The sequence below is a fragment of the Bombus vosnesenskii genome, unplaced genomic scaffold (assembly GCF_011952255.1).
Source record: "Bombus vosnesenskii isolate JDL3184/JDL3185 unplaced genomic scaffold, Bvos_JDL3184-5_v1.1 scf7180000013265, whole genome shotgun sequence".
NCBI lineage: Eukaryota > Metazoa > Arthropoda > Insecta > Hymenoptera > Apidae > Bombus > Bombus vosnesenskii.
Window position 1 is genome coordinate 4,224,539 of NW_022882925.1, and position 17,841 is coordinate 4,242,379.

General features: G+C 34.6%; 3 protein-coding genes across 4 annotated transcripts; 1 reads left to right on the top strand and 2 right to left on the bottom strand.

Annotated features, from left to right (window-relative positions):
- Positions 1-189: 189 nt before the first annotated feature.
- LOC117243253 (slit homolog 1 protein-like) lies at positions 190-12,882 on the bottom strand. 2 transcript variants are annotated; one of them, XM_033510572.1, is made up of 6 exons: positions 11,748-12,882; positions 10,602-11,640; positions 3,535-3,895; positions 2,583-2,897; positions 2,125-2,457; positions 190-2,045 (listed from the first exon to the last, which is right to left on the bottom strand). In XM_033510572.1, the coding sequence occupies exons 3-6, from the start codon at positions 3,892-3,894 to the stop codon at positions 666-668; spliced, it is 2,388 nt and encodes a 795-aa protein (XP_033366463.1). In that variant the 5' UTR covers position 3,895; positions 10,602-11,640; positions 11,748-12,882; the 3' UTR covers positions 190-665. The 2 variants fall into 2 exon arrangements, with proteins under 2 accessions (XP_033366463.1, XP_033366464.1); XM_033510573.1 differs by lacking the exons at positions 10,602-11,640; positions 11,748-12,882 and having other exon boundaries at positions 3,535-4,110.
- On the top strand, positions 4,147-10,362 carry LOC117243267 (IQ and AAA domain-containing protein 1-like). Its single transcript, XM_033510603.1, has 9 exons — positions 4,147-4,355; positions 4,426-4,578; positions 4,655-4,788; positions 5,585-5,848; positions 5,917-6,218; positions 6,773-7,277; positions 7,565-7,908; positions 7,998-8,246; positions 9,111-10,362. Exons 1-9 carry the CDS (start codon positions 4,210-4,212, stop codon positions 9,558-9,560), a joined length of 2,547 nt encoding a protein of 848 aa, XP_033366494.1. The 5' UTR covers positions 4,147-4,209; the 3' UTR covers positions 9,561-10,362.
- An 85-nt stretch (positions 12,883-12,967) lies between the features above and the next one.
- LOC117243249 (protein PF14_0175-like) lies at positions 12,968-17,770 on the bottom strand. The gene is made up of 8 exons (XM_033510565.1): positions 17,671-17,770; positions 17,328-17,370; positions 16,964-17,094; positions 14,032-16,875; positions 13,793-13,956; positions 13,506-13,710; positions 13,316-13,438; positions 12,968-13,248 (listed from the first exon to the last, which is right to left on the bottom strand). Coding segments are annotated over exons 1-8 (3,627 nt in total). The 5' UTR covers positions 17,673-17,770; the 3' UTR covers positions 12,968-13,133.
- Between the last annotated feature and the right edge of the window lie 71 nt (positions 17,771-17,841).

Here is a 17,841-nt window from a genome sequence, read left to right on the forward strand (position 1 = left end):
GATAATAATAGTTATGTAATATTTTACAATGAAGTCACACATCATTTTTGCACATTTTAATTTTACGAAACTATTTACAGAATGTAATATATTTTAAAATTAATAATATATTACAACGAAAAGCATTCAGTGACAATGCTGTACAATACAAAAATGTTATAAATTTATTCCTTGAAACTTACAAGAGATATTTACATTTCCATATATGTATGCAAGCATCGAGTGATAAAAACATTGGAAAACTGTAAGAAACTAACTGTGTTATTATATATCATATTTCCTTATTTAAGATGTTAATTTCATACAATTTCTTTTTGATCATATATTATTAGCTAGTATAAATTATTATGGCAGTGTAGAAACTGGGTGTTTTAAATACTCTTAGACTATACTATAATCATCCGTTCATACCACTTTTCTGATCTATTTAATTGTATTTTTATTTATCCTTAAAATTCTTACAATTTATTATTTATTAATCTCTTTAAAATTATCGATTTTATGACTAGTAGCTCATAGAAACAATCTTATACAATAAGATCAAGTACAACATTCTTCATTTCAACCAAAAAAATTCGATTTCAACATTTTTAAATAGTCAACAACAAATAAACTGTAATTATTTATAAAATGAGAAACGGAATTGTATACTCGGTGGAAATGAATTAAACTTTTGTTGTAGCTAGTAATTTAATGTAATGTGCTTTATGAGTTATTTCAAATTCCTGTGCTGGCAGGAAACATTGTGTCTGTATCCTAGGATGTCTTACCCTTCTCAGAACGCTTCTACCAATTACTGCAATTGTGATTAAAAGAACGCAACTAGCTCCGATTATCGCTAGAACAATTAGCTCTGTATTTTGTTTGAACCCTTGCACTTCGACGCAGCGTAATCTATCTCGGTTATCTACAAAGTTTGCAATAACATCTTCTTCATTGACATCATCAAGACTTGCACAAACTTTATAGTGACCAGGCAACAATACCCCTAATGTTACAAACGTTAAACTGCAATTCAGTTTTTGTTTATGCACCGCAGATTCAGCGTCAAAAACGATAACAGAGAGTTCGCATTCAGGCAGATTCGACTTTTTTGAGATTGATAAACTAACATCGACGTGCAAGAAGCCTTGGTCAGATACGTTTACATGTACTGCAGTTATTCTAGTATCTAATGATGAAGAAAACTCTGATACGGTAGTTTCTTGATCTTGCTGTAACTCTCGTTTAGATTCTTCTAATGTAATCACATCACTGCAACCCAAACCTAAAGAAACATCATCATAACTATTTGGTACTAGAAGTACTACACAATAGCGATATTTATGGCCTGGTTGTAAATGTAATGAGGCAGGTATGGCAACCGGGAGTGAACAGGGATCTCTCATCATACGAGAATCGCAATGAAGAGAACTAGAATCTGTTTGAACCTCACTGTCACCTATGGTTTCATAGACAATTAAATTATCACATGTATACTGTTCTGCACATGGTTCTACATGCCATAAGAGATTGATACCAGTTGATTTATCATAGTGAAATTCTTTCAATGTTAATTGAGCACCAGCTAAAGGCAGTCTGGTCATGATTGGTGGTGTCGGCTCTCCACAAAGGAGACTACCGGGAGAGACTTGTGTCAGTATACCATTTTCCAAAGCGGGTGGAGTTGCGCAGACCGCCGAAGATTTATCTTCCTCGTTCAAGCTAGAGTTGCTTAACCAGTTGGCGAATTCTAGAAGCGTACAGTCACAATTCAAAGGATTATCGGCCAAAGAAAGTTTTGTGAGTCGTAATTTGGACGTTGGTACATCGCTGGCCACCATTGTGATATCATTATCATCGAGGCGTAGATCTTGAAGACTTTTTAGCGGTACGACTAAGTCAGCAGTCAGAGATCGCAGAAAATTATGAGTCAAATCCAGTGTTGTTAGTCTTTCCAAGTGTGCCAAAGAAGCACTGGATACCGCAACGATTCGATTATTTGCTAAATCCAGTCTGGTAAGAGTCGACAAATATTTAAACGAATGATCTTCCAGTACATCAATCTATATAAAATGCAAAAATAAAACATTCCCTCAAGATATATACTTTCTAGTGTATTTAATATTCACGGACATGAATTACCTGATTATGGCTTAAGCTCAGATAAGTTAAATTTCTTAAACCCCCAAGGGCTCCTTGCTGTACATTTATTAGTTCGTTTTCGGACACGGTAAGAAAATGTAATCGTGGCATTTGAGGAAGAAGATTTGGACCCATTGGACCCAATAATAGATTGTTAGACAGATCAAGTTCCTCCAAACTTTTAAGCCCTCTGAGTGCCGAGAGAGCAGATACGCTTAAACGATTACCACGCATCCTCAATGAGCGTAGCAAAGGTACTGCAGCGAAAGCTTGAGGCGATAATTGTGACAATAAATTGTCGCATAGATCTAAATATGTCAGGTTCGACAATCCCTGAAATATTTATGTATATTTCTATCAACTCTATTGATCAGTTCAGAATTCACATTTAGCATTTTTTTTATAATTATTTAAAATACATATTTAAAATATATATCATTTTAAAGAATTTTAATTACCTTAAAAGACTCAGCTTCTAGCATCTTTAGTTTATTCTGAGATAGATCCAATCTTTCTAAGCCGACCAAATGCGACAAAGCCGTAGTAGGTACAGAATCTAATAAATTGTTCGGAAGTCCAAGGGCTTGAAGAGGTGTTACAAGACCAATAAAAGCGTTTTCATGGACGCGTCTCAATTCTCCGGTAGAAACAACGAGTCCGTGCAAAGCAACATCTTCCAGAAAGCGCGCTGGTAGCAAAGAGATTCCTGTCACTGTTACATCCAATAAGGAGATCGTTCCTGGACGACTGAATCTCAAATGTTTGCTGATAATCTGCGCAAAAAAGTATTCCAATTAAATAATTAAATATTTAATTTAATTGAACGTATAATATAATCCTACTATGGTTCGTAACATGGATACAAATTATATTGAATGAGTTAATCTCGTGACAAATTTAATTAGTCATTCTGTATTGCATAACAAGAGTCATTTGATTCGTGAAGGTATTGTAAGACAGGATATTCGTCGAGGTAACTAGTAGTAACGGGACATTCAACGCAAAGCAACGAACTTGTACGAGACAGAAGAGAGGCTACACAATGGTTTCTTGGACAATACACACGGCTTGTATTTCATTGGCAGTATATACACCCACGCTTGCTTGGCGGGTTGTTAAAAAACAGCTGACCTCGATAATATAGAAAAATAATAAATCTGTGATGGATTTGATTCACGCCGCAACAGATGTTCTTAGATATAAAGAAGATTTTTATATTATAACTGCGAGGCATATAAAACTATAAATTTTAACAAAAAAAAACTGCACTTCCATACTTACGCGTGATTACATACTATTGCGTGATTTAGTTAAACATACATGCAATTATTACTAAATAAATAACTCATCGACTCATATTATACACATATATGCATATAAAATAAAGTATTTCGCGCGTATAAAAATTACCTGCAGTGTTGTTCTATCACCGGTGCATCTCAACGTGTGTGGTAAGTCGCAAGAACACTCAACGCCCGCTTTTGTAATATTTGGACACTCCCAAACCATGTCAGAAGAAGGCGAGGAGGATGCGTGGGACGGGTCTTGAATATTTTCTTCATCCTGGCTTTTTACCGCATTTGACGAATTAACCATCGCCTTCTCGACTTTATTTAAACTAGATATGGTTGTGACCACTGGTGCCGAGGTGGTCGTAGAGATCGCGTTGGTGGTCGTTTCATCTTCCAAGAAACCATCTATCGTTGCGTCCATGCAAGACGCTATCGTTGTTAACAATAAGATTAGGGAACATCGAGACGTCCACAGCATTCTGAAATATAATTATTTCTAAAAATTCATGTAACCGTAGAACAATATCCCTCTGACCACGGTAAACGCACTTAATATATTTACATGATATTATATAGGAAAGAAATGAGCACGAATAATGGCGTAACGAGTGTCGACTGAATTTCGTCCTATAACTTTCCGTCTTGTCATTCCAGTACAATCATCCGTTTCAATTAACCCAACTCTTTATCTTTCGATCGCCTCAAAATTTACAGTCTAACTTCCAACATGAATAACCAATAATCTAATAATAAATTCATGTAACAAAATTATTAGTAAAACTATCTGAAATCAATGTCCCATGCTTATTACACTGAATTATGGCTCGTCGCACGAAACGATTTAGACAAGTTGATAGAGTTGGATCGAAGACTGCAACAGCAAACAAATACAAAAAATAGACAACATGTATTGAATCTACTGCTTCCAATGTATCTCAGGTATTGGTCTAATTGTCAGATGTAATTTTACTATTTGCAAAACGCAGAGGTTGATGGAGTACGTTTCCAGATATCGCAATTTGGTCAAGAGACTGATAGTTTGTCATGATCAAATGGTTCAGACACAGAAACGAGACCTGATAAAACGGGTTCTGGATTGTACGGTCGGCCGAATGCTAGAATACAAGCGAGAGATCGTTAACTTGGACTATAACGATTATCAGTTTAGTAATTTCATTTTATATCGTTTATATGTAACAGAAGATATGTATATGTATATATTAACACTAACCGTTCAGATGGCCTGATGACTTTATGAACCAATTTAAGTATACGCCGGACGATGTGGAAATTCTTGTGTCCGCGTCTGGTAAAGATATCGTGGAACAACGTAGAGAACGTATTCAGAAACTGATGGAAGACGCTTACAAAAGTTATAAAATTACTCCATCTTATTACGATACTTTTTAATGAAATAAGTATACTGTGGATTTTTATTCATTTAAAGAACTCTTCCCGCCACATTTCCCGTCTTTTATACGAGTGATTTAAGATATACAGGGTGGTTGGTAACTGGTGGTACAAGCGGAAAGGGGGTGATTCTACGCGAAAAAAGAAGTCGAAAATATAGAATAAAAATTTTTCGTTTGGGGCTTTGTTTTCGAGAAAATCGACTTTGAATTTTCGCACGGTACGCGTGGGGTACGTTATAACGGATCTCACTGTAGATCGTTGTCTCGATGGAAAAATTAAAAAAAAAAAATTTTTATTCTACATTTTCGACTTCTTTTTTCGCGTAGAATCACCCCCTTTCCGCTTGTACTATCAGTTACCAACTACCCTGTATATGTCAGAAATGTATGTCTTTATCAACCCTTGAACATTTAAAAAGTATTACTAACATTAATTATGCAGATTAATAAAGAAGATGAACTAACATATCATCTACTTTCAAAAGGTTTATATCTTGAATCACATCATTCTCTTCTTCAACTATTTCACATTAAAATTTCGTTTTAACCACCAAGTGATATAAAAGCCAAAGAATCAATAAAAATTTGGTCTTTATATACAATTTCTAATGTAAACTTCTTGTTATAATACTTCGAGGGTAAATCTTCTCTACCCAAATACCGTTTCTTCAGTTGCATTCATAAAACTATGAATTTCCATACAATTTCATAGGCTAGAAAAAGCACGCAACTTTTACATTACTTTATTTCAAATAGCACCCGAAGAACTTGAGAGCGAAGTACTTCCTGAGGAGTATGAAGTGGAGACGATCGAATATGAGGAAGACTCGCCAAAATTGCGGAGGAGAAGAGTTAAAGAAAAAACCTCAGCACCGTCGCCTATCCAAGAATCACCAGAAAGAATAGCGGCTCGAAAAGCTCAAGAAGCTCGAGAAGCTGCTGAACGAACCATGCTGGCAGCGATATTGCTCATTCAATCTCACGAAAGAGCAAGAATGGCTCGTTGTGTTGGAATAGACGGTGAAGATTCTATGAATAAATCATTGTTTACGGTTAATAATTTCAATAAAAGTGTTATAATATCGTAGCGCAACGAATGTACGATTATGGTAGGAAAGTACAGGCGGGAACGATCGTGTCGAAAAAATTGCACAAAAGTACGTACGAGAATGCTGCGAAAACCATACAGCGAGCCTGGAGAATATACGCAGCGAGGAAGAGGATGAGAAATCGGATCGCGCGTACGGAAGAATTGTTAGGTATGACGATACCTAGCTGGAAGTCACAAGAAGTTTTTGAGAAAGATAAACAAAATTTTCAGAAGAAATTGACGTTAATGCCGGTGTTTGCTGATAGAATCACGAAAGAGACAGAGAAGGAGCGAGCAAGAGTAACCTTCTGTTAAATTAATATTTTAACTTCTTCACCCAGCGAATGTTGGATCATTGGATCACGAGCGACAAATATTTTATTTTATTGCGATAAAGTGAAGGATCTTCTGAAAAGCTTTTTATTTATACTACAGTTAAATTTGTTTAATCTTACTGCGGTTCTTAAATTTTTGTGTCTTAATATTGTTCGATATACAGAAAGACTTTCAAGAGTCGTAGAAAATCATTTGTAAAAAGTTAAAGTATGAAATTACACATATCAATCACGGTTCTTTCATATTTTCTTTAAACTTAGGACATTTCCTAACAATAAAGAATGACACAGAGGACACATCAGAATTAAAAAATGAAATCAACCATGTTTGATAGAATAACACTATGCCATAAAAATACGTAACTTAGAAACTAATAATAAAAAATATTTATATGAGTTAGAACTGATCCAGAATTCGTCCGGGGATTAATGATAAAGAGATTGTAACACTAATACTCAAAATTCACCAATAACAATCCCCGATACTTTCAATTTTGATATTTGCTTCAATATTACAAGTTATGGAAAATCAGAGGTCCTGGTTTGGTGGAGGATATAACTGACGAGATTCGAGAATGGTTCATACTATGGTACGATGAACTAGGACATTTCTACGTGTACCCAGCTGCAAATTTAGGTGGCAGCGTGCTAATCGCAACCGGACAAACTTTAACACCTCAGGAATATCTGGTGGAGAAAATGTCGAAAGGAGCGAAAGAAACACCGGCTACGAAGGCTAAACCTAAGAAACACCAGTCCTTGATACCACAAACGAAGACATTCTCTCTTCTTCACGAAGCCAATCAATACTTTATTAATAACTGGAGCTTTCGATATCGTTCGGATGATCATCGAGAGAAGATATACCACGATTTGATCAAGGACGAACTTTGTTACGAACTTCAATTGGAAATGAGGAAAATAGTCGATGAGTTGATGAGACTGGAGTTGCAAAAATTAAATGCAGCACTGAAAAAAGACTATGCGGCTGATAAACGGAAACTTGATATACCTACTGACAAAAGTAAGTTACTTCAATTAAATTTAATATAATATCAAACAAGAAATTAATATTGGGAAATAAGCTAGGGTACTAATGAAGGTAGAACTACTCATTAACATAGACATTATCACGCATTAAACTAACCCTTTTATAGTCTTGACAGTAGGCATGTAGACTCTATAGCTTTAGTAATCCTGAACTGAGGATAAACAACAGAAAAAGACATCCAATTCTGCCGCTAAAAACCAACATACTTAAAATTAATTCTTCTCCTACACCATCGAATTCTCATTGTAATCAATAAATAGAAAGAAGAGCTAGAAAAAACAAAAAACAAAAGACCCCGGTGAATGATGAAACAGTGGAAGATAATTTCAAAGAGTTGGTCAGAGCTAACATCATTAGAGATTATACCAGAACATCCCTCAAGGATTGGATAGGTGATCTTTCCTATCAAAATTATGAAGCAGCTCGTGAACTACAAGATTATAAACATCGAATGGGTGAAATTAGACAAGTAGTCATGGAATATTGCGTGCTTCCCCTCAGTTCGAAAGAGATTCATCAAGTCGCGCCTTTAATCCGAGCTGTTTGTATCTATGGTCTCGCTCAACATGGGAAGAACTTTCTAGTGAACGCAATCTGTTCCGAGGTTTCCATCATTTTTAGCTCAATAGTCTAAAACGTTTCAAGATCGATGTTAGTAAATCAACATTTTAGAATTAATAATTTAAAATAAAGGTTGGAGCATTGCTATTCGATATGTCGCCCACGGTATTGGTAGACAAGTACACGGGACGAAAGAACGAACGCAAATTAATCAATATGATCTCGAGTATAGCTCGAGCGTACGCCCCTTCTGTGATTTTCATCGAGAACGGTGAAAGACCTTGGTTGAAACAAGTACCTCAGGAAGACAAATATCTGAACCCAAAACGATTTGCTATATACTACCCTAAATTGGTGAAAAGTATCAAGCGTGGCGATCAGGTAAGCAATTTAATAGAAAATTATCTCGATAGAGTGTAGGTGTTTTTCAAATGTCATAATACATTTCACGTATTTTACCCGTCGTTACCTGGGAGAAAAAAGAAAGAAAAAAAGAAAAAGAATACTTTGGTTTCGCAATCAAACGAGCTTACACACAGTGCCTCACCTAAACTGGCAAGGAATGTTAAAGTTGGTGATCTGGTAGCGCCCACTTTATGAAATTCTTGATATTCCTGTTTCGACTCTTTCTCCGATATGAATGAACCACCTCAATATGCCGGCCAGGTGGTTCCCCTCTTTCTCTTTCCCAAACGTCTCGATCGTTCGAACCTGGTCATCAATGAAACACCTCCTACCGAACGATCGGAACGTAGGTGGTACCGAGTTAACGTAGGATTTAGAGTGTCGGTGGTTCCGGATAGATACTGTTACTCATTGGCGTAGAATATTCCACCACACAAAACTGATATACGCTATAATTATGTTGGCAATTAGAACGAAAGAAAAAAGACAAAATTGCGTGGGATTATTGTTTCACGTAGCACAAGTCTGATTACTAAACTGCGGATTTTTATACATTTATAGAACATTTCAAAATGTGCAAATGCATAGAATACACAAATATATAAAAATATATCAAATATCCAAAGTTACTACTAGATTGAATACTATAGACTACTAGATTGAATACAATACTAGATTGAAATATCTAACAAATGAGACAATTTTCTGTCCTATTCTTTTAATTGTGTTATAGAGATATGCATTTGCATAAGAATCCGCAGTTTACTAATTGCTTTCGAAAGACTACTGAATGAATTTTTGCCGGCCGTTCGATACATCGGAACGCAATATATTTTTCAGATTCTATTTCTCACGACCTCCTCAGAGCCATATAAAGCAACAAGACCCTTCATCAAGATCCACGACAAGTTCATAACGATTCCTCTCACGGACTACAACACGTTGTATATGTTTTATAAAGATCTGTTGATGAAGTATCACGGAGTTGATCGCAACATCGATGTCTCCTCAATGGCTAAGATGTCCGTGGGCATTCCGTTGGAATTTATAAGAGACGCGGTGAAAAATGTCCTAAATCTTCATCGAAGGATCACGTTGAAGATCAAACCATTAACCGTGTCGGAGATTATGGAGGAAGTGTTGAAGTATCAGCCTCCTCAAGCGAAAACGTTGTCTGAATTAACGAAATTTGAAAATCGTACGCCGCTTGGTAAGAAGAGGGCCAGGTTGTTGGCTACGGAGAAAGCAGCACGCGAGCGTATTAAAAAATTACAGAAAGCTCGTAGATGAAACAACTGTTAAAAGAGAACGAGCATAAATTATGATATTAAACAGAAAAGATCATGATAATAATTTTCTATTCTGCAAAGAACCCTTCACTCAGAGAGGAAAGGAATGGAAATGATAGAAACCTGCCAGGTAAAACGTGGGATGTAGGCGCATTAAGAGACAAGGCTGTTGTAGCACTTTTAACGAGTATCCTTTTTTTACGATGAAAATACTGCATTGGTTGGTAGCTGTTGCACAATCGAGAAAAGTTAAAGTTTAAGATAAATTAGAAGGAGAATGATCCGAGATGGACATACTGGATGTAAGTATCCCTGTACATATAATGTTCCAAGACAGTGACCTTTCCGGGAGAAACGTCGAAGAAGCATGATCATCGATTGAGCGATTCCTTCTTTCTTTCGTATCACGATTCGCCAACGTTCGTGTCCGGACGTGAAACTGGTTTTCGTCTTCGTGGGATGCTAAAAACGATCATCGAAAAACAGGAGACAGATATAGCGACGAATATCGTAAAAGACTTTATAAATTCGCTTATATTATAGCTTCCGTTCATGAACTTTTAAAGAATATACATATACATATATCACTAAGGATATCCTAATTTAAAATTGAACCTTCACACAAGTTTTATAGAGAACTTTTAGGATACAGCTTGGTCAAGTCAAAAATAAAATGAACGTACCATGAATTGAATGAATTTAATAGTCGCTGGATGTATTATGTATATTCAATCAACTTTACTGGAATACTCTCCACAGATGTAGAGTATTAAATAAAATTAAAAAACTAATTAAAGCTTTAATTAGAGATACACATTAATTATTGAAACACTTTTTTTCTTAATCTCCAACATCAATTCATTTGTACTAATTCATAATTTAATTTAATTCATCAATGGATAAATGAAAATCCTAGAAATAATACACTAAGGATTAATAAAAGCGTAAAAAAGACGTAATTGTTTGCCGCAGGACAGGGATGCTAGGGATTAGAAGCACCTCCGAAATTCATTGTCAGAGGTTTCTACATATATACACGTACCTATGGCAATATGTGTCCCTTTGATCCGGGTTTTGCGGCCCCTGCGGCTTCTCTTCGCGCGCGGCACACGCACACGCGGCTGGTACGTCGTAGCACTCACGCAGGCGCACTCACGCATCCAACCCACGTTGCCTGTTGCACGCAGGCAACACACGTAACGCCGAGAGTAAGCACAGGCGGACCAATCGCACGCTCGCCAAACTGAGAGAGCTGTCACTCGGGCATAGGCGCGGACCCGCTTCAACTTCGAAACTGTCTCTGCTCTGGACCACGCTGTCTGCCACTTTTTTATTCAAAATAGACGAAAGGAACGGCAACACCCACGCCAGTGACGTGTTCGCGAGTACATCTTCTGATGCGGGCTGGTTCGAAGTTTCGCGTTTAGCCCTTTTGCAATTATACCAACGAATTACTTACGCCGTATCGTCTCTTACGGAGAGATCTCGAATTAAACGATCAATCGTATTGTCGTAAACGAAAAAGAAGAACGATCATACAACGACGTCGTGCTAGCACACACTGTGCACGAAACATGCGGTGGGCACTCGTGCCGAGAAAACGTCGCCTCCGCCGTGTCCACACGGTGGGGACTCCGCCGGTGCGTCCGTTTCTCTGTGTCTCTCGGTTTCCACATAGCATAGCCATGTATGGAACACGGGACGACGTTCTCTCTCCCGGCCCTTACGCCCACTTGCACCGCTGCCGCTGTTGCTCCCGTACCTATCCGCCTCGTTCTCATAGTCCAGGACAGGTATCGTCGAATCGTCACTGTTACAGGTTGCCCGCTTCTTTGACGTTGCCCGTCAACCTTGTCTTTCTCGTCCACTGTCCAGGGTACTCGGACTAGGGGCCTGGTACCGAGATCATTCACAGAGCAAAATCGAAGACAGCGTGTCGCGGCATTTTCGAATCCGGCGCGCATACTCGAAGAACACGCGGCAAGCGAAATCTTCTATGATTTTACAATTTATGATTTATTCTCTGGGTTGATTTAATAGGATACAGACTCAAGAAGAAGTAGGAATACAGAAAGAAAAATCTGCAAATAGATATCATCTAAGGCGTAATCTTAGGAATGAGGACTGTATTTTGACGAAAAAATATAATATTAATAATTAGATTTATGAATATGATATTCCGGCTTACCAAATCTAGAATCTTCTTTATTCAATGTTCTATAGTATTGGATTTATTGTACATCTTTAAAGTAGTTTGTTTGTCATTCTTAGCTGTTTAGCATAACCACTAGCAATTTCACAAGCGATGTTCACGTGCGACCATGCTTCGTCTGTTTATACAAGGCGTTCTGGAAGACGGAGAGAGGATAAGGAGGGAACGAGACTCCGAAGGTCTGCGGGATCTTCATGAAATGCTTTTTGATACTGGAAATCGGTCTGTCGCTGTTACGAAATCACGTAAAACCGGGCCTTTACGCCCACGCATGTAGGACTAGCGTAGTTGCGGTGAAAGAAAGTTCGATTTCTTTAACGAGCCATATGTTTATAATGTATCAACCGGAAAGTAGAATTGGGTACTATATACGGACAACGTTAATATCTTTTTTAATGTTAATAAACGCGTTTCAGTGTAATATAAGATTGCTTGACGATAATCCTGTAAAGATAATATTTATGTGATACGTACTTGAGATGAAAAATGATAGTTTTTACGAAGATAAGTACTAAATAGTTCGTATAATGTTATTCATGTTCCATTAAGGTTTTTTTCTCTTTGCTCCGCTAATTTCTTCGCCTCTGTTAAGCGAGATTCTTGAATTCCAATTTTCCATTGCATATTATTTGCGATTACATTTTAATGTTGCAAGATTTTTTTAAATAAAATTAACGGAAATTTCCGGTATAAATACTATAAAAGTATAATGGTAGTAGACTAGAAAATGGTCATTTTTGTTCAATCAAAGAATCTAAAAATAAAAGATAATTAAAAAGCTAAACTGAAATAAAATGTCACAGGTGTTCGAAAGATTCTTGCGTAACTTTAATAAAAATTATAATGTTAGAAGAAAAAATAATATTATTACAATAATTACCAACAATGGTTACTTCTGAAGAGTAAAGCGGAAAGTAATACAATTCTACGAAATCCAGCTATTCACACGATACTACTGAAAGGACCGCAAATACTTGTACAAAAAACTGCATCGACTGAACCGGCTACATCGGAGAACTAGTTGATCGACCTTTACTTGTAACTTTACGTTTCTGTACTTTTACGTCCAGATACAGGAAAAAAGAATAGTTCTGAATCATTCTTAAAAAACATTCTTAAATAAAAGCATATTTAACTTGGAATAATATACTGGAATAATTTCATCATACAATTTAGTTACCTACGCAATATTTTAGTAAAAGAAATATTAAACATTTTATTATGCATTCTCGTAGTCACATGTAAAATTATTACAATACAATAAAATTAATTCTTGATTATTTAGTAATAATGTCTATTGGTTGATTATTGCATCTTAATTAGTATATTCTTCATGGAGAATATGCAAATATAATTTTTAAGTTATACAGTAGACTCATCCATTAAATATATATAGTCTTTCACATCGTTTATATATCTCCGCAGAAATTTATAATCCCTTTTTACATTCATTATCAACTTTTTAATATCTTTCTCTCTGTAAAACAGTTAAGTTATAGTAAAACCATCTCTTACATCGTCTATTAGATACTTTTAGAACTGACCTCACGGAACCTATAAGACAATGGACGGAGATATTTTGAGATTCAATCTTATCGAACGGTTTGATATCTATCGTAATCTCCAGTACAATGCTCCCCGTTTTAGTTTGTGATACGAAAGATATGCTAAAATAAAAGAAAAATGTATATACTGCATCAGACATAAAAATAATACAGTTCGAATCATTTTTACCTATCGTGAGTTATTTCCATCAAATTTAGATCGTTCAAGCGCTTCAAATCGAACATAAAATCCATTGCTAACTTTACTTCCTCCGAAATGTAATCTAACATCGGTAAAATATCCTTACGATTTTTATATAAGTCCAATAATTTTGTTATGTCTAACTTTTCTAAAATCATTCTATGAACTATACTTATTAATGCATCCGCATCATCTAATAAACAAAGATATTTTTAAACAAATTGCATTAAATATAAATTAATACTCTTTTCATTAATTCGCTTTTTGGGACTCACCTGCTAATCGAGAAATTAATTTAATCTCTTTAATAAATTCATTATTTATTACATCACAAGGATCCCGTATAAATATTACTACTAACAGTGAACACGATATGAAACCAACAACAAACATACTTTTTTCGATATTTTCGTGGTATACTTCCCAAATAATCTCGTTACTAAAAAGGGCATTTCAAGAATTATATGATGCAATATCGATGAAATATTAGAAAATATTAAATTCATTGAAATACCTTTTCGCACAATCTTTCAACTCGTTCATTAACGCAGAAAAAGGATCCAATTCAATTGCAACATCTTCTTTGCAAGAAGTATGAGGTTCCAAACTTAGTTGCAATTTATCGTTTGAATAAGATTCATTATTTACTTCCATTCTGTGTGTATCAATTAACTTATCATTATCAGCTTTTGGAGTACTTTCATGAATAGCTCTTATATTTGATAAAGAACATTCTATGCTTTGATTTTCTAAATTGGAATTGTTCAAACGTAAATCTTGATCATTTTCTTTGTTAACGGGCGTCGAAGATAATTTTTCACTATCATTTACTGTTGAAGACGATAAGTGTAAAATTTGAGACTCTGTACTATTATCTCTCACATCCGGCAATTCCAGCTTCTGGATTTCACCTGTTTGCACTTGATCCTCTTGTTCAACCTTTGAATTCTCTGGTGCACCATTTAGAGATGTACGTTTTATCAGAAATGTGCAAGATTTCCGCACATTTTCTTCTAATACAATTCCTTGACAATCCTCAAGATTTAAAGTACTTTTACTATTCCCATTTTTTGAAAGGCAATTTGCTTCTATCTTAACTTCCTTATTGTAACTAACATTCATATCTGTATCTGTCAAATCATCCAAACAATTAAATGATGGTAATGATGGAATTGATTCTAATACTTCCACATTTTCATTAAAAAACATATCGCTTTTATCCGTTAAGCATTCCCTATTATAATCTCTATTTTGTAAACATTCTGTATTATTCGAAACGCTACATACATTATTTTCCTTGTTATTTATATCAAGAACATCATTGTTAATTTCTGAAATGTTATTTTCTTTGTTGCTGATTGTAAAAGTGTGATTACTATTTGATGGTTGAATTGTATATGTTCTTCTTGGATGTGATGTAATTATTTGTGTGCATTTAACTGGTGAGTGTTTATCTTTATCTAACTCAGAATTTACAGCGGAAGCATCATTTGATACAGAGTTAAATGTAGCACAAGCTATCTTTGTGTTATTTTCTCTCAAAGCTGAAGCAAAAGTATCTTGTTGCACTGACTCATGCAAGGGCATGCTAGGTGTAATATTTGCAGAACTCTGAACTTTAATTGGAGTATACTTTTCCAGAACATTATTTTCTACACTTTTTGGAAAATTGTCTTTATTCAAGGTTGTATCTGAGTTTAATAAACAAGGAATTGCTATAGTAGCAGTAATATCTTTTAAGACATTATCTGTACAGGTTGAAAAATCTGGAAGGTTTCTATTTTGAACACTATCAGGTAATGCCGATTGTCTATCTTTAGTAAAATCTGTGTCAAAATCTTCAGGTTGAGATTCTGCTGTTGTTACACCTTCATTATCATTTTCATTTGATTCAGAATATACAATTATCTTTCCTTCCATATTACCCCTTTTATTAAGTGATGGTAATACATCTGTAAATGTCACAGAATTATCATGAAAAATAATAGTTTTGTTTGATAGTAAATGACTTCTACTATTGTCAAACGTAGAAACAGAAGAATTTGATTGGGTGGTAGGTACATTTTGTGTAGCTATCTGTAAATTATTCTGGTATATTCTAGGTAAAGTTGTTATAGCTGTGGTAAATTCCATTGACTCGTTATTACAAATTCTAGTTTTACTATCATTTGCTTGTGTTTCATAAACATTTGAGTTAATTCTTAGTTTTTTAATACTACTTTCTGGACTACCAAGATTAGTTGCATGTTGTCTATGATTTCTTTTTCCAGAATGTATATTAACTGGGACTACATTAGTCATTTCTAAAGATGTATTTAATAATTCAGTTCTTTCATCCTGTCTTGTAATATTATATTTACATTCCAATGGTTCTTGTATCATTGGTAATCTGTCAGGAGATTTATAAACGGTTGTTTCTACAACTTTAGTAATATCCATTGATACATCACGAAAAGTAATTGTTCTATTCTCTTTATCATTTGAAACACAATAATTTATACTATTACTACTTGGTTCTAAATTACATATAGAAGGTGGTACTACTGTAGTCATTTCCATTGAAACATTATGAAATCTTTTAGTTTTATCATCTTCACTACACATGGCTGCCTTTGGATTACTAATATTATTATTAAGTTTAATGACAGATGGTAAGGCTCCAGTTAATTCCATTGGCATATCTTGATTTATTAAATTCTCTGTTACATTGGGTTTGTTAAATTGCGGGAAGTTTTGTGCACTTGATGGTAAAACAAGTGTTGTTAATTCCATTGATACATCTTTAATCTCTTCAGTATCCTTACTATAATGTGTACCAAAATACATGTTACTGGGAACAACTTCAGTCAAATCCATATATATATTCTGGACAGATGTAGATGTAGATGTATTTAATTCATTATGATGAAAATTATTTACATTTGATTCTGATAAGTCTGACACTTTTTCAGTTAAGTTTCTATCGGGATCTTCATACACGATAATACTCTTTGATATGTGGTTATCATTTTTCAACTGTAAATCAGTCAAAAAAGTAGACTCAGTTTCTTGAACAACTGCATCATGAAGTGTAACTAATGGTTCAGTCAGTAACATTTCATTTTGACAATTTACATCTTCAATTGTATTTGCAATGTGTGAACTATATTCTTCAACATCAACATTTTCATTTGTTGCTTTATTACAACCAAATTGCACATTATTTTCATGAATATTATCAAAAATATTTTCTTTATATACACTTTCAGTCTCAGATTCTTTTTGATTAGAAGAACATGGTACTTTGAGATTACTTAAATCATGCTCTTCATATGTATTATCCCATACAGTTCCTTGCTCCAAGGAATTGCAAAATTCTCTGTACAATGAATTTTATACCATGAATTAACAAATCAACTACATTATTGAAATTCATTAAAAAAAATTATAAGCAGCAAGTAACTCACTTGACATGTTTTTTTTCTGCAAAACTAACACGTCTTTTAATCTTTGCCGTTACAGTAGGACTACTTTCATTGGATGAGCTATTAAAGTTTAAGTTCTGCAGAGGATGGCGTGGTTTGGGAGGCTTAAGTATCTAAGTATGTTACAAAAATAACAGTGGTATTTAACAAAGTTTCAAGATAACAGGATAAACTTATAATCAAACTTCAAAATATTAATTAATTAAATAGTGTGTCAAATTCAAACAACCTTAGTACATAACTTATGGCATAATATACACAAAGCCGCAATAACAGTATACTACAGAATCAACATTAATATTATTTACTTGTCCTACAAATATTTTTTGAATATCAGTATACTTACAGAAGATCGCCTTGAACTGTTTGTAGTAGATTTGGAGGGAACCCTGCAACATAAAAGAATATATTAAAGAATATCTTCAAAAAGATCTTTATTGATAAATTATAACTCATGCATCAGTATTTTATAAAATAATTCAGAATGCAATAATTAAATGAAGTACCGATTTTGAATACTGATGAACAAATAATTGAAAAATTGCAAGGTTAAATAGTATGAAGCCTAATTTATGTCAATGCTACTTTATAACGTTTAATATTCATAGTACACCAATCTTTTTATAAAAGATAAACAGTAAAGTACATCGATAGGGAAAACATTTAATAACAAATGAAATAATGCTCACATTTCATTATATTAAAATTTTGTTTAATTCAAATTCAAACTCAAAAATTTCGAAGGCTTCCACTCTCTAGTAACGGTAACGATTACCAACTCTATTAATGTCAAACTGCACTTACTACTGCGATGCAGTTTTCATGAACTGTTGGTAAGTTTCGCAGATTACGATATCGCT

Coding starts and splice junctions, on each gene's coding strand:
- LOC117243249 (XM_033510565.1), bottom strand. Junction 17,095..17,327: donor ACAGTTCAAGGCGATCTTCT/GTAAGTATACTG, acceptor TAACATACTTAG/ATACTTAAGCCTCCCAAACC. Junction 13,711..13,792: donor ATTAATTTCTCGATTAGCAG/GTGAGTCCCAAA, acceptor TTTGTTTATTAG/ATGATGCGGATGCATTAATA.
- LOC117243267 (XM_033510603.1), top strand. CDS start 4,210: ATGTCCCATGCTTATTACACTGAATTATGGCTCGTCGCACGAAACGAT. Junction 4,579..4,654: donor TTGGACTATAACGATTATCA/GTTTAGTAATTT, acceptor CTAACCGTTCAG/ATGGCCTGATGACTTTATGA. Junction 8,247..9,110: donor GTATCAAGCGTGGCGATCAG/GTAAGCAATTTA, acceptor TATATTTTTCAG/ATTCTATTTCTCACGACCTC.
- LOC117243253 (XM_033510572.1), bottom strand. CDS start 3,894: ATGCTGTGGACGTCTCGATGTTCCCTAATCTTATTGTTAACAACGATA. Junction 2,458..2,582: donor TAGAAGCTGAGTCTTTTAAG/GTAATTAAAATT, acceptor TAAATATTTCAG/GGATTGTCGAACCTGACATA. Junction 2,046..2,124: donor TGAGCTTAAGCCATAATCAG/GTAATTCATGTC, acceptor CATTTTATATAG/ATTGATGTACTGGAAGATCA.